The sequence below is a fragment of the Camelus dromedarius genome, chromosome 8, assembly GCF_036321535.1.
Source record: "Camelus dromedarius isolate mCamDro1 chromosome 8, mCamDro1.pat, whole genome shotgun sequence".
In the NCBI taxonomy this organism is placed as follows: Eukaryota; Metazoa; Chordata; class Mammalia; order Artiodactyla; family Camelidae; genus Camelus; species Camelus dromedarius.
The window spans coordinates 35119080-35133862 of NC_087443.1; the positions used below are offsets into that span (position 1 = coordinate 35119080).

Consider the following 14783-nt stretch of genomic DNA (forward strand, 5'->3'; position numbering starts at 1 on the left):
AACTACTGCAAATAATGAGAATTGATACATTCCCAACTATATTAAAATTAAAAGACTAAAAATTACAAGTGGAACAATGATGGGGTGTCCTAGAAGGAGGGTATAATGGTGAAATGAATCATCAGTATTTAGCATCCTATCTTCATACAGTGTGCAGAGTTTTGCGTTTTCTTTTAAGAAGATGTGTAAGAAGTCTGTTTCATTGACCACAGTTGAGAATGTAAAAATGTTCATTTTCTGTCCATAATAACAAAGAGAAGAAAACTGACAGAACATGTTCACAATTACTAGACAAACCAGAAGGTGAATGTAGATAGCACCATTGTATGAATCTGGTAAGACTGATTATATAAGTGAACTCTTAAACAGAAGTCTGGATATGATATTCTACATGAATCTTCACAAACTCAAGAATTGATGTATATATTTGTTAGGTCCCAAAGGACATAAGATGTTCTTATCTGGTTAATTATTCAAACCAGAAGTATTTTATCATGTTAACATTTTACAGCAAAAACCTGGACCTATTCTGTATTGCTAAAAGGATGTGCAACAATATTCGTTCTTCTTTTATGTTTGTGCAGCGAAATTTATTTGATGCAGTTTGTTAGTGAACAAATACTGAAGTCCAATGTGCATACAGAGGTAATTGGAAGGAAATAAATGATGTAGAAACAAAAGCTGTCATTAGGTTGAACATTTTAGTTGGTTTTTATAAATATAAAAATGACAATGTTTTGCATTTATGGAGCAAAGAAGGTGGCCTTTTTCTCCTTGATAAAATGATGAGCCATTAGTTTTCAAAAATATTGCATTTGAACAACATAAGTGTAAGAAGAACCAGAAGTAATGATGAACTAGTGCCTATTAGAGATATTTGAAGTATATCTGCTGTCAGAATTTACAAGATGGGTATGTTAAATCTCTCTAGTTCTTCATCTTTTCTGTTTTTGCTCCTGTCTCTGAAAAAATGTAGTTTTTTCTTCCTTTCTCTAGATAGTCTCCTCCACTTAAGTTTTCTTTGCCTTTTTGTGCCTCCCAAAACTAAGTGTTCCTTTTATTCTTTCCTTGAAGAGAAATATTGTGAATCATAAATATTGTTATGAACAGTATTACTTTTCTCAAAGTTTTTATATGAACGTTTTGAAGCATAAGGAAAAGTTGAAAGAATAGTGCAATGACCAACAGTTAACCTTTTGCCACGTATTTTTATCTGTGTATTTGTATTTTTTTAAAGCATACCTTATTTCTGAATTACAGTCAACTATAATGATCATGTGCTGCTACTAAACCTTTTCCAACAAGTTTAGCATCATACATTCTCTTAATTCTAACATCTTCTTGTAGCTCCCATTTATCAGAGGAATCAATTGTTTTTTAATGGGTTTGTTTGGCAGAGTTCTTCTTTTGTTTTCTGCCCTCATATTCATACTCAATCTAAATTAAAGTGAATTTAATCACCACTTATCCCTCCCTTTTCTGTGTTCCTTGGCCTTAAAAGGCATATTTGGCTTGATGATTAAAACTTTTAGAGTTAGCATAGTACCTGTTACATAGTAAACACCCAATAAATGTTAGCTGTTAGATTTGGTATGAATTCTCTTTTCTTTCTCATATAGGGTATCATCAAGCCAGGTTTTCTAGTGAATTTTTTTGTTTTGCTGGTTTTGTTTATTCCCCCTTCATTCTTGACTTACTTATCATTGACTCTCCTTTGAGGCCATCTTGTTTTAAGCATTCAACCAGAATTTGACCTGGATGTGAAATGTTTCAATATAACATTGATCTGACTTTTTAGCATACTGAGGGGAAATGGTTGAGGCTTTTCATTTTGATTAGCCATTTGGAAAAATAATTTTAAAAATCGTATGGAGAGGTTATCAGTTTGTATATTTGTTGTCTGAAAAGCCTGTATTAAATACTGTCTTAGATAATAACTGTATTATGTTTCTTTAATAATATATTTGTGAAGTAGTTATTCATTCTCAAAATAGATATCTCAATAATTTGATGGGGCTCAAATTCTGAAAGAACCAAAATTATTTATCTTGAGTTTTTAGTATGTAGAAAAAAATTAGAGCTCAGGTCAGTTTTAAAGAGAAAACATTGGTTTTGATACATTGCTTTGGGTATTTTTTCTAATATTCTATTTAATTTTTAAAATTAATTTTTATTTTGAATAGACAATATTCACATGGTTCAAAAATCAAAATAATATAAACACATTGAGAGGTTTGCTCTTACATTTGACTACCCTATTTCCCCCTCTACCCACATCCCTTATAGGTAACTATGTTAATTTTTTGTTTATCTTTCCAAAGTATCTTTATGTAGTTGTAAGAAGTATGAATATATATTGTTATTCTTCCCTCTTCTTTATACACAAAAAATAGCAAATCATGTACATTATTCCACATCTTGATTTTTCTTTTTCCCCTCCTTGGGTAATATCCTTGAGAGCTTTCCATATTTGCATGTAGTTTCCTCTTTATTTCTTCAGAGCATAGTATCTCAATGTGTGGAGTCCTTGATTGATGGATACTTGAAATATTTCCAGTCTTTTGGTATTATATGCAGTACTGCAAATATATGTAAATACACACACATTCACGTAGACGCACATATGTTGTATTCTACCGTCCTAGGTGCTCCAGCTGGGGCCTGTCTAGACAAGGGACAGATTAACAAGAGAAAAACAAAACAGAAGTTTATTGCATTGTGTTTACATGTGGGAACACTCAGGAATGAGTAACACAAGAGGGTGGTAGAACATGGACTTACGTAGCATTTTAACAAAAGAACAATAAGTAAAGAAGTAACAAAATGAAAAGTTCTTTGAGTTTCTGGGGTGGCAAATATGTGTGGGAACTTATGAAAAGATAAAGGCTAGTTAGTGAAGTTTAGTTCTGGGGTGGCAAATGTGTGTGGGAACTTATGAAAAGATAAAGGCTAGTTAGTGAAGTTTCTTAGTAGTTTCTTCTGGTGCTGTTTCTGACCTGATAAGGTCTAGAGTGTCTCCAGTGATTAACTTCTAGTAGAGAGGGAAGAGGGGACACCTTAACAAATTTATGTCCTGCTTTTTAGGCACATAGGGGGAGAGCAGAGAGCTTTTCTTATATCTGCTTCTTAATGGCCTTCAGCTCAAAATAACCCTTATTCCAAAGTGGCATATTTTGAGGTAGCATTATTCTGCTACCCTTTAGTACTTAGATGTATCTGTACGATGTGGAATTGCTGGATTCAAAAAGGTAAATGCATATGTTTTGTTAGATAATTGCCACATTCCTTTCCATAAAGGTGGTTCTATTTTGTATTCCAACTATGAATATATGAGTTCCTTCTTTCCCAACAGATTGTTATCAGACTTGAATTTTTATGAGATGAAAAATGTTATCTTGGTGTGTGTGTGTTTTTAATAAACAAATTTTATTATTAATAAACTTCTAAAGAGCATTTTAAGTTCACAGCAAACTTGAGCAGAAAGTACAGAGTTAACCGTATACTCTATACCATCCATACACAACCTCCCCCACTATCCACAACCTGTACCACAGTGGTACATTTATTACCAATTTATGAATCTACACTGACACACTGTTATCTTCTAGAGTCCATAGTTTACATTAGCAATCACTCTGTTGTACATTCTGTGGTTTTGATGAATGCATGCAATGATATACATAGTATGGTACAGAGTAGTGAAAGTATCGCCCGGAATAGTTTGACTACTCTAAAAATCCTCTGTGCTCTGCCTATTCCTTCCTCCCTCTCCCTGCCCACAAGCAGCCACTTAATCTTTTTATTGTCTCCAAAGTATTTGCCTTTTCCAGAATATCATATACTTAGATCATATATTTTGTAACCTTTTCCATTTGGCTTCTTTCACTAAGTAGTATGCATTTAAGTTTCCTCCATGTGTATTCATGGCTTGATAGCTCATTTCTTTTTAGCACTGAATGATGTTCCACTGTCTGGATATACCAGTTTATCCATTCACCTACTGAAGGACATTTTGGTTGCTTCCAAGTTTTGGCAATGACTAATAAAGATACTGTAAACATCTGTGTGCAGGTTTTTGTGTAGATATTAGTTTCAATTCCTTTGAGTAAATACCAAGAAGTGTGATTGCTGGATCATATAAGAGTATGTTTAGTTTTGTAAAAAATAGTCAAACTGTCTGTCTTCCAAAGTGTCTCTACCATTTTGCATGCCCACTAGCAATGAATGAGAGTCATTGTTGCTCTGTGTCCTTGCCAGCATTTGCTATTGTCAGTGTTTTGGATTTTGGCCATTTTAATAGGTTTATAGCGGTACCTCATTTTAATTTGCAATTCCCTGATGATATATGATATAAAATACACTTTCATATGGTTGCTTGCCATCTGTATGTCTTTTATATACAATAGTATTTGCAAGTCACAAAATCCCAATTTATCCCTCTACCCCCTTTCCTCCAGTAACCATAAGTTTATTTTCTGTTTGTGAGTCTGTTTCTGTTTTGTAAATAAGTTCATTTGTGTCTCTTTTTAGATTATACATATGAGTGATAACATGGTATTTTTCATTCTCTTTCTGGCTTACTTCTCTTAGTGTAGTGATCTCCAGCTCCATCCAGGTTGCTGCAAATGGCATTATTTTATTTTTTTTGGCTGACTAGTATTCCATTTTATAATTATACCACAAGTTCTTTATCCATTCATCTGCTGATGGACACTTAGGTTGCTTCCATGTCTTGGCTATTGTAAATAGTGGTGGTGTGAACATTGGGGTGCATGTATCTTTTTGAATTAAGAATTTTCTCCAGGTATATGCCCAAGAGTGGGATTGCTGGATCATATAGTAACTCTATTTTTAGATTTTTAAGGAACCTCCATAGTGGCTGTACCAGTTTATATTCCTACCAACAGTGTAGGAGGGTTCCTTTTTCTCCACACCTTCTCCTGTATTTATTCCTTGTAGACTTTTTGCTGATGGCCATTCTGATCGTTGTGAAATGATTCTTCATTGTAGTTTTGATTTGCATTTCTTGATTCATGATCTTGAGCATCTTTTCATGTGCCTGTTGACCATCTGTATGTCTTCTTTTGAGAAATGGCTGTTTAGATCTTCTGCACATTCTTTTCATTGGATTTTTTTTTTTTTTTTTTAAATCTTGAGCTGTGTTAGCTGCTTGTGTATTTTGGAAATTAATCCCTTGTTGATGTAGGTTGTCTTTTAGTTTTATTTGTAGTTTCCTTTGCTATGCAAAAGCTTTCAAGTTTAGTTAGGTCCCATTTGTTTACTTTTGTTTTTATTTCCATTACTCTAGGAGATGGAACCCCAAAAAATATTTCTTCGATTTACATCAAAGAATGTTCTGCCTATGTTTTCCTCCAGGAGTTTTATAGTATCTGGTCTTCCATTTAGGTCTTTAATCCATTTTGATTTTATTTTTGTATATGGTGTTAGAGAATGTTCTAATTTCATTCCTTTACATGTACCTGTTTAGTTTTCCCAGCACTACTTATTGAAGAAACTGTCTTTTCTCCATTGTATATTCCTGCCTCCTTTGTCATAGATTAGTTGACTGTAAGTGTTTGGGTTTATTTCTGAAGTTTCTGTCCACTATTCCATGAGTCTGTATGTCTGTTTTTGTATCAGTACTATGCTATTTTGATTACTGTAGTTTTGTATTGCAGTCTGAAGTCAGGGAGCATGATTTCCCCAGCTCCATTCTTCTTTCTCAGATTGTTTCACCTATTCACGGTCTTTTGTGTTTCCATACAAATTTAACAATTTTTTTGTTCCAGTTCTGTGAAAAATGCCATTGGTAATTTGATAGGGATTGCATTAAATCTGTATATTGCCTTGTCAGTATGGCCATTTTAACAATTTTGATTCTTCCAATCCAAGAACACGGTATATCTTTTCATGTACATTGTCTTCAATTTCTTTCATCAGTGTCTTACAGTTTTCAAAGTACAGGTCTTTTGCCTCCTTAGATAGATTTATTCCTAGATTTTTTTTTTTTTTTTGATGCAGTGGTAAATGGGGTTGCTTCCTTATTAATTTTTATTTCTTATATTTTGCTGTTAGTATATAGAAATACAACAAATTTCTGTATGCTAATTTTGTATCCTGCAACTTTACTGAATTCATAGATGAGGTCTAGTAGTTTTCTAGTAGCATATTTGAGATTTTCTGTTTATAGTATCATGTCACCTGCAAACAGTGACAGTTTTACTTCTTTTCCAATTTGGATTCATTTTATTTCTTTTTCTTTAATTGTTGTAGCTAGGACTTCCAAAACTATGTTGAATAAAAGTGGCAAGAGTGGGCATCCTTGTCTTGTTCCTGATCTTAGAAGAAATGCCTTTAGTTTTTAACTATTGAGTATGATGTTAGCTGTAGGCTTGTCATATGGCCTTTGTTATGTTGAGATATGTTCCTTCTATGTCCACTTTCTGGAGAGTTTTTACTATAAATGGATGTTGAATTTTATCAGATGCTTTTTGTACATCTATTGAGATGATCATATGGTTTTTATTTTTAAGTTATGTGATGTATCACCCTGATTGATTTGTGGATATTGAAAAATCCTTGTGTCCTTGGAATAAATCCCACTTGATCATGGTGTATCATCCTTTTAATGTATTGTTGGAGTCAATTTGCAAGAATTTTGTTGAGAATTTTTGCATCTGTGTTCATCAGGGATATTGGCCTGTAATTGTGTGTGTGTGTGTGTGAGAGAGAGAGAGATACCCTTGGTTTTGATATCAGGGTGATGATGGCATCATAGAATGTGTTTGGAAGTGTTCCTTCCTCTGCAATTGTTTGGAATAGTTTCAGAAGGATAGGTGTTAACTCTTCTGTAAATATTTAGTAGAATTCACCTGTGAAGCCATCTGGTTTAGGACTTTTGTTTGGGAGTTTGTAAATTACTGATTCGATTTCAGTACTGGTAGTCTGTTCATATTTTCTATTTGTTCTTGGTTCAGTCTTGGAAGATTGTACCTTTTTAAGAATTTGTCAATTTCTTATAGGTTTTCCATTTTATTGGTATATAGTTTTTGGTAATAGCCTCTTATGGTCCTTTGTATTTCTGTGGCGTCACTTACAACTTCTTTCTCATTTCTATTGATTTGGGTCCTCTCCCTTTTTTTCTTGATGAATCTCACTAAAGGTTTATCAATTTTGTATATCTTTTCAAAGAATCAGCTTTTAGTTTTATTGATCCTTTCTATTTTTTTTTAGTCTCTTTCATTTATTTCTGCTCTGATCTTTATGATTCCTTTCCTTGTATTTTGGGTTTTGTTTGTTTCTTCTCTAGGTGAATTAGGTGTAAGGGTAGGTTGTTTGACATTTTTGTTTTCTGAGGTAAGATTATGTCATTACAAACTTCCCGCTTAGAACTGCTTTTTCTGCATCCCATAGGTTTTGAATTATTGTGTTTTCATTTGTCCCTGCTTTTTAAAAAATTTCATTTTGATTTCATCAATTATCTATTGGTTGTTTAGTAGCATATTGTTTAGCTTCCTTGTGTTTGTGTTTTTTGCAGTTTTTTTTTCTTTTTTCTTTTTGTAATTGATTTCTAATATAGTCTTGTGGTCAGAAAAGATACTTGATATACTTTCAAGTTTTGTTTTGTTTTGTTTTGTTTTGTTTTGTTTTTGGTTTACCAAGGCTTGTTTTGTGGCCCAGTATGTGATCTATCCTACAGAATGTTCCATGTATAATTGAAAAGAATGTGTATTCTGCTGCTTTCAGATGGAATGCTAAGTATCAATTAAGTTTATCTGGTTTAGTGTGTCATTTAAGGCCTATATTTCCTTGCTGTTTTTCTGTCTGGATGATCTGTTCGTTGTTGTAAATGGGGTGTTAAGGTCCTCACTATTACTGTGTTACTGGCAGTTTGTCTTATGTTTGTTAACAGTTGCTGTATATATTGAGGTACTCCTTTTTTGGGTGTATATATATTTACAATTGTTACATCCTTTTCTTGGGTTGACCCCTTGATCATTATGTAGTGTCCCTGTTTGTCTCTTTTAAAGTCTGTTTTGTCTGATATAAATATTTGCTACTCCAGCTTTCTTTTGGTTTCCATTTGCATCCCTTCACTTTCAGTCTGTGTGTGTCCCTAGGTCTGAAGTGGGTCTCTTGTATACAGCATATATATGGGTCTTGTTTTGTATCCATTCAGCCAGTCTGTATCTTTTGATTGGATTGTTTAGTCCATTTGCATTTAAGGTAATTATTGATAAGTATGTTCTTATTGCCATTTTCTTAATTGCTTTGAGTTGTTCTTTTTCCCCCTTTTCAATTTTGTTCTTTATTTTATTTGATGACTATCTTTAGTGCTATGTTGGATTCCTCTTTATTTTTGTGTCTATTGTCTATTACAGGTTTTTAGTTTGCAGTTACCATGAGGTTTTGGTATAAAAGTATATACACACACATACATACATACATGATTGTTTTAAGTTGCTGACCTCTTAATTTCAAATGCATTTTATTTATTTATTTAAATATAGTCAGTTTACACTGTTATATCAGTTTCTGGTGTGGAGCATATTGTTTCAGTCATACATGTATGTACGTATGTTTGTTTTCATGTTCTTTTTTGTTATAGGTTACTACATGATATTGAATATATTTTCCCTGTGCTACAGGGAAGAAACTTGTTTATTTTTTATACCAGATGCATTTTAAATACCTTGCATTCATACTCCCCTCATGATTACTGATATTGATATCATATTTTACAGCTAATTGTTTTGTGTATCCTTTAACTGCTTATTGTGGATACAGATGATTTTACTACTTTTGTCTTTTAACTTTCCTATTAGTTTGTGTGTAGATGACTTCCTACCTTTACTGTATGATTGTGTGTACTGGTGAGCTTTTCTGTTTTGTAATTTTCTTGTTTCTAATTGTGGTCTTTTCTTTTCCACCTAAAGAAGTTCCTTTAGCATTTGTTGTAAAGCTGGTTTGGTGGTGCTGAATTCTTTTAGCTTTTGCTTGTTTGTAAAGCTTTTGATTTCTCCATCAAATCTGAATGAAGCCTTGCTGGGTAGAGTATTCTTGGTTGTAGGTTTTTTCTCTTTGATCACTTTAAATATATTATGCTACTTCCCTCTGACCTGCAGAGTTTCTGCTGAAAAATCAGATGATAATGTTATGGGAGTTCCTGTGTATGTTATTTGTTGCTTTTCTCTTGTTGCTTTTAGTATTGTCTCTTTATCTTTAACTTTTTTGTTAGTTTGATTACCATGGGTCTCAGTGTGCTCCTCTTTGGAATAATACTGTATGGGAATCTCTGTGCTTCCTGGACTTGGGTGACTATTTCCTTTCCTATGGTAGGGAAGATTTCAGTTATTGTCTCTTCAAATATCTTCTCAGGCCCTTTCTCTCTCTTCTCCTTCTGGAACCTGTGTAATGTGAATGTTAGTTTGCTTAATATTTTCCCAGAGGTCTCTTCCTTCTTTTCATTCTTTTTTCTGTTATATGGCAGTGATTTACACTACTCTGTGTTCAAGCTCTCTGATCCATTCTTCTGCCTCGTTTATTCTACTGTTGATTCCTTTGAGTGTATCTTTCATTTCATTTATTATAGTCTTCAACTATTTGATTATTTTTTATATTTTTTAACTCTTTGTTAAAAGCTTTTAACTTCTCATTCTGTGCATCCATTCTTTTCCTTCATGATCATTAATCTGAACTCTTTCTTGGGTAGATTGCCTGTCTCTGCATTACTTAATTTTTCTGGGGTTGTACCTTGTTCTTTTGGAATATATTTCCTTGCTACTTCATTTTGTCTGAATTTCTGTTTGTATATTTATTATGTGGTGGGTTAGTTAGATTTCTTGACCTGGGAAAAGTGGCCCTTTGTAGGGGGCATCCTAAGTATCCCAGCTGTACACTCCCCTCTTGTTATCCATGGGCCAGGAGCTGACTGGTCCCACGTAGGGGTCTGGGCTGTATTTGTAAATTTGGTTCCTAAGGCTATGGGGTCATAGATTTCTTGCTTCTGTTGTCTGCCCCCTGGTGGATGAGTCTAGTCTATAGGCTCCTGCATACTTCCTGGTAGGAGGGGCTGATGCCTGCCCACTGATGGGTGGAGCTGGGTCTGGCTCTCTGGTGGACAGACCCATGCCTGGGGGTGTGCTTAGAGGGGGCTGTGGGCTCAGAAAGTCTTAAGGTAGCCTGTCTGCTGATGGATGGATCTGTGTTCCCACCCTGTTAGTTATTTGGCACTTAAGCCTACAGGCTGTTGGGTGGGGCCAGGTCTTGGTGCTCATGCCCCAAGCAAGATGTCAGCCTCCAGGTGAGTTTATGCAGATGAATATCCCCCCTTCCTTCTGTCACCACCAGCTTTTATGTTCAAAGGGTAAGCCACAGCTACACTACCCTCCCACCCACCCCCTGAAACCTCCAAGACCAGCAGACAGGTTTGACCCACATTCCTGTGAAAATATTGCTTCGGTCAACCCTTGGCCCCCGTGTATGTGAGATTTTGTGTGCACTCTTTAAGAGTGAAGTCTCTGTTTGCTCCAGTCCTGTGAAGCTCCTGCAATTAAGCCTCACTAGCCTTCAAAGCCAGACATTCTGGTGGCTTCTCCCAATGCTGGACCCTCAGGGCTGGGGTGCCTGACAAGGGGCTCAGAACTCACTCCTGTAGGAGAACCCCGCAATTTGGTTATTCTCCAGCTTTTGGATCACCCACTGGGGGTTATGGGACTGGAATATGCAAGTGCGCCCCTCTTGCTGTTCTGCTATGGTTCCCTCTTTATGTTTCTAGTTGTAGAAGATGGGTTTTTTTTGGTAGGTTCCAGTCTTTTTGTTTTTGTTTTTGTTTTTGTTTTTGTTTCTTTGCGGGGTGGGGAGTAGATTATTAGATTTGTTTGTTTATTTTTAGAGAAGGTAGGGGATGTTGAACCCAGGGCGTGGTACATGTTATGCACTCTGCCACTGGAGCTATATCTTCCCCCTGGTTTCAGTCTGTTTTTATTGATGGTTGTTCAGCAGTCAGCTGTGGTTTTGTTGTATTCATGAGAGGAGGTGAACTCAAGGTCCTTCTCTGCCATGTTGACAAGATTGGGTTATTTATTTTCTTACTGTTGGGTTTTAAGAAATTTTAAAAAATATTTTGGATAGCAATCCTTTATTAGTTGTGTCTTTTGTGAATATTTTCTCCGAGTCAGTGGCTTATCTTCTCATTCTTCTGATAAATGTAAACTTTTATAATTGAAGGTTAACCCTATAGAAATGTGCACCAGTTAAAAGTGTATGTCTTGAGGGGTGGGTGTAAGTCTGGTAGGGTGCATGCTTAGCATAAGCAAGGTTTTGGGTCAATCCTCAGTACTTCTAATTTTAAAAAACAGTGTGTGGCTTTATTAATTTTCTAAGAGAATGTATAATTGGCTTCCCGATGTAGATTGAATTTTCATTTCTCTTATCAGTGAAGTTGAGCGTCTTTTCATAGGAGTAAGGGCCATTTCTGTTTCTTTTTTTGTGAACTATCAGTTCACATCTTTTGCTTATTTTTCACTGAATTACTGCTCTTTTCCCCCCCAGTTTTAAATATTAGGGAGGCTGTTTCTTTGTTTGACAGGTCGATAACATTTTCCTCTGCTTTTTAAAAATCAGTCTTTTCACTTTGCTTTTAGTTTGTTTTGCGGTATTTGAGAAAATAATTTGAATTTTCTCAGATGCATACATGGAATCTCTTCCTTTTTCCTCAGCTGCTTAAGTGTCACTGTCTTCCAGAATTCTTCCTATTATCTTTAAAGGCTTTAATAAGTATCTTATGTTCCCATGATGCCTTTTGTTGATCTTAGCATTTAATCACAATCCCTGTCTCACCTGTTTTTCTATAGACAGTAAACTCCTTGAAGATGAAAACTCTTTTATTTATCTGTGTGTCTAGTGCTTAGAGCACAAGAAATTTACAGTAAATATTAGTGTTTGGTATGAATGATTATTTCTTCTTTGTTTCTTTGATTTTTAGTACCTTTGATTTTATAGCCATTGCTGTCTAATTTAAGTACTCTTCATATGTTGTTGAACCAACCAGTCTTACTCATTCTTCTTGTCATCGTGTCATTTTCTGCTCTTTACTATATTTCCTATGAAGATTATTTTCAAGAAACATTGACTCGTTTCAGGGGCTTTGTGAAGGATAACAGATTTGTGCATTTTACTTCTGTCTTCATAATTAAGATTTATGGGAATATTTTGATGTAAATAAATGATGCCATACTTCTAAGTCCTTTTTCTTTTTTGGGGGGGTGCCGTGTTATATATTTTTGGTTTTGTGCGTTACTGCAATATACTTTTTAAAAACACATGCAAAAAATATGCACAAAAAGTGAGAGATGAGTATAATGAACTTCCATGTACTGTTCATCAGCTTCACAAATTAACTCATAGTACTTTAAGGTAAGTACTTAAGATAATGTATCATTAGAGCAAATTCCTGGAGGCTGTCTAAGGGCTAACCTCCCACCCTAAAATGCAGAATAAGTAATTAAGATATAATCTGAATTTATATATAGGGATTTAAACCTCCTTGATATAATCTGTTTCATTATTGAATAGCTGCACTTGTACATTAGCTAAAATGTGCTTCTGAAGAAACCCTGATGGATTCAATTTTAATGTCTCTGCAACAATAGACTTTCAGTTTATTGAAGACATAGCTTTCTTATTAGATTAAAAAGTTAATTTTAAATGGTGTTTTAAAAGAACTTGTGGTACTATTAAAAAAACTGATAGACAATGCAGATCTTAAAGATACTAAGGAGACAGTTTCACTTTCTTTATTGATTTGTCAGTGGCTGCTGACAGTCCTCTGAAGGGCCATTATTTTAATTACTGACTTAAAGCTTGAACATGTTTTAATCACATATGAAGGTTTTATATCTTCAGTGTTAAAATGGCAGCCTGTAAGCTGAAACCTATTTGTTATGGTCACGTTGCCTTTCAATTCTCTCCTCAGCATATCCAATAGATATTTATTTATGAGATCTGTAAAGAATTGTTTCCTGTCAGAAATTGCTAATTCAGATTATTTCATTAATTTCAGGATCACTCCATAGTAGTATTCATATGGTAATGTGTGTGTCAGTTATGATCTTATTGTTAAAATACAAACAAGCCAAATTATTTAAATGATTCCCTTTCAGCTGGACTCCGTTCTTTTTATTGGTAATGGCTTCAAATGAAGAGCACTTTCTGAGAGAATCCTTGTGAACCGTTTACTTCTTCCCCAAAATGTTCAATTCACCTAACATTCTGAATTGATTATGCCCTATGATATATTTCTGCATTTACCACATTGAGAATTTTGTGTGGAACATATTTGTTAGGTTTTTCAGAATAACTGAAGTTACACTTAGTCTGTATTTCAGCATTTCCTTAGCTTTTTTGTACAAGATAAACACTGTATTTTATTCTTATTGGGAGTTTAAAATTAGAATGTAATGTGTCTCTTCTTGATTTCTGTAGAGCAGGTTGTTGCCCTGGATGCCCAAAATATCGTAGCTGTTTCATGTGGAGAAGCTCATACATTAGCACTAAATGACAAGGGCCAGGTGTATGCTTGGGGTCTCGATTCTGATGGACAGCTTGGCCTGCTAGGATCAGAGGAATGTATCAGAGTACCCAGGTAACAAAGGTGACCAACAAGAGGTCTTTAACAATCTTTTATAATAAATTTGTTATCTAAATTATTTTGCTTACTGTGGGCATTTAAGAGTTGACACCTAATTACTTCTCCCCTCTGAGTTCTTAAGGCATTTACTAGGTAGGTTCTTGCCTTTAATTTTGGATTGAGTGCTATATCTTATATACTCCGTATTTTCCCCAAGTCATTTCTGTTTGTAAAGAAAAAGGATGGGGAATATATACTTTATTATAAATTTTCTCTTAATAGGATTTTTAGGTGGGCGAGACTGATTTAAACCATTAATTCTACTATCTTGAGTACCTCAGCTATTGAAATATTTATTAAATATTAGTTGGTTGCATGTATCTTTTTTTTCAGTGTTTATTTTTATTGAATATAGAAGTCCCACATGTTTAAAGCATAAAAAGAATTCATTTTCCACATTTTTACATAGTAGTGACCACAATTTAATTTATGCTAACCACAAATTTGTCATAGAATGTTTTCAAAATTTAAAAATAAACAATGACTCATCAATGTTGTAGTCATACAGATTTACATAGGGCATAGCCATTGCTTTAATATTAATAACTCTAAGAGCATGAACATATCTAGGTAAAAATATAAAGATTTAAAGAAGAGTATCCAATTTCTTTTATGTACGTAATTAATACACTAATTCATGCTTCATGTTTAAAATTATATAAATTCTTGCCTCCTTAAACTCTTGTTTTTTCTTTCTAGTAGTAGTTTTAGGGACAAAAGAGAACTCTCCAGGGAACCGAGGTATTAAACTAATTTTAGATTTATCTCAGGTAGCCTTTTTTAATACACATTTAGATATTTTGTTTTTAACTTAATGTAGATAATGTTTGTTTTGGTTTAAAAAATAACTACCAGGATAAGAAAATGGAGCACGGGAGCTAATGTATTTCAGAACAGGAACTCTTACCATTGTTAGAAATGAGTTAACGAAGAAAGGCAGCTAGTTCCTTCAGTAAGCCCATAACCTTCCATCATGTGTATATGTTTATTTAAAAACTTAAAGTATACATGTAAAGTATTTGCTTTATTTTAACATATTGAAAGTTTATTTCATCTTCAGTTTGACCTTTTATATTTGTTCTAGTAATGAACT

General features: G+C 34.2%; 1 protein-coding gene across 9 annotated transcripts in view; it reads left to right on the forward strand.

Moving 5' to 3' along the window:
• Positions 1-14783, forward strand: part of HERC4 (HECT and RLD domain containing E3 ubiquitin protein ligase 4) — a 142569-nt gene that overhangs the window by 21528 nt on the left and 106258 nt on the right. For all 9 annotated transcript variants that reach the window (XR_010381942.1, XR_010381943.1, XR_010381941.1 and 6 more), the window contains exon 3: positions 13486-13645. Coding sequence is in view for 6 of the 9 variants with exons in the window: in XM_031461212.2 (XP_031317072.1) it covers positions 13486-13645 (160 nt within the window). In the remaining 3 variants the exon portion in view is untranslated. The remainder of the gene's footprint in view (positions 1-13485; positions 13646-14783) is intronic.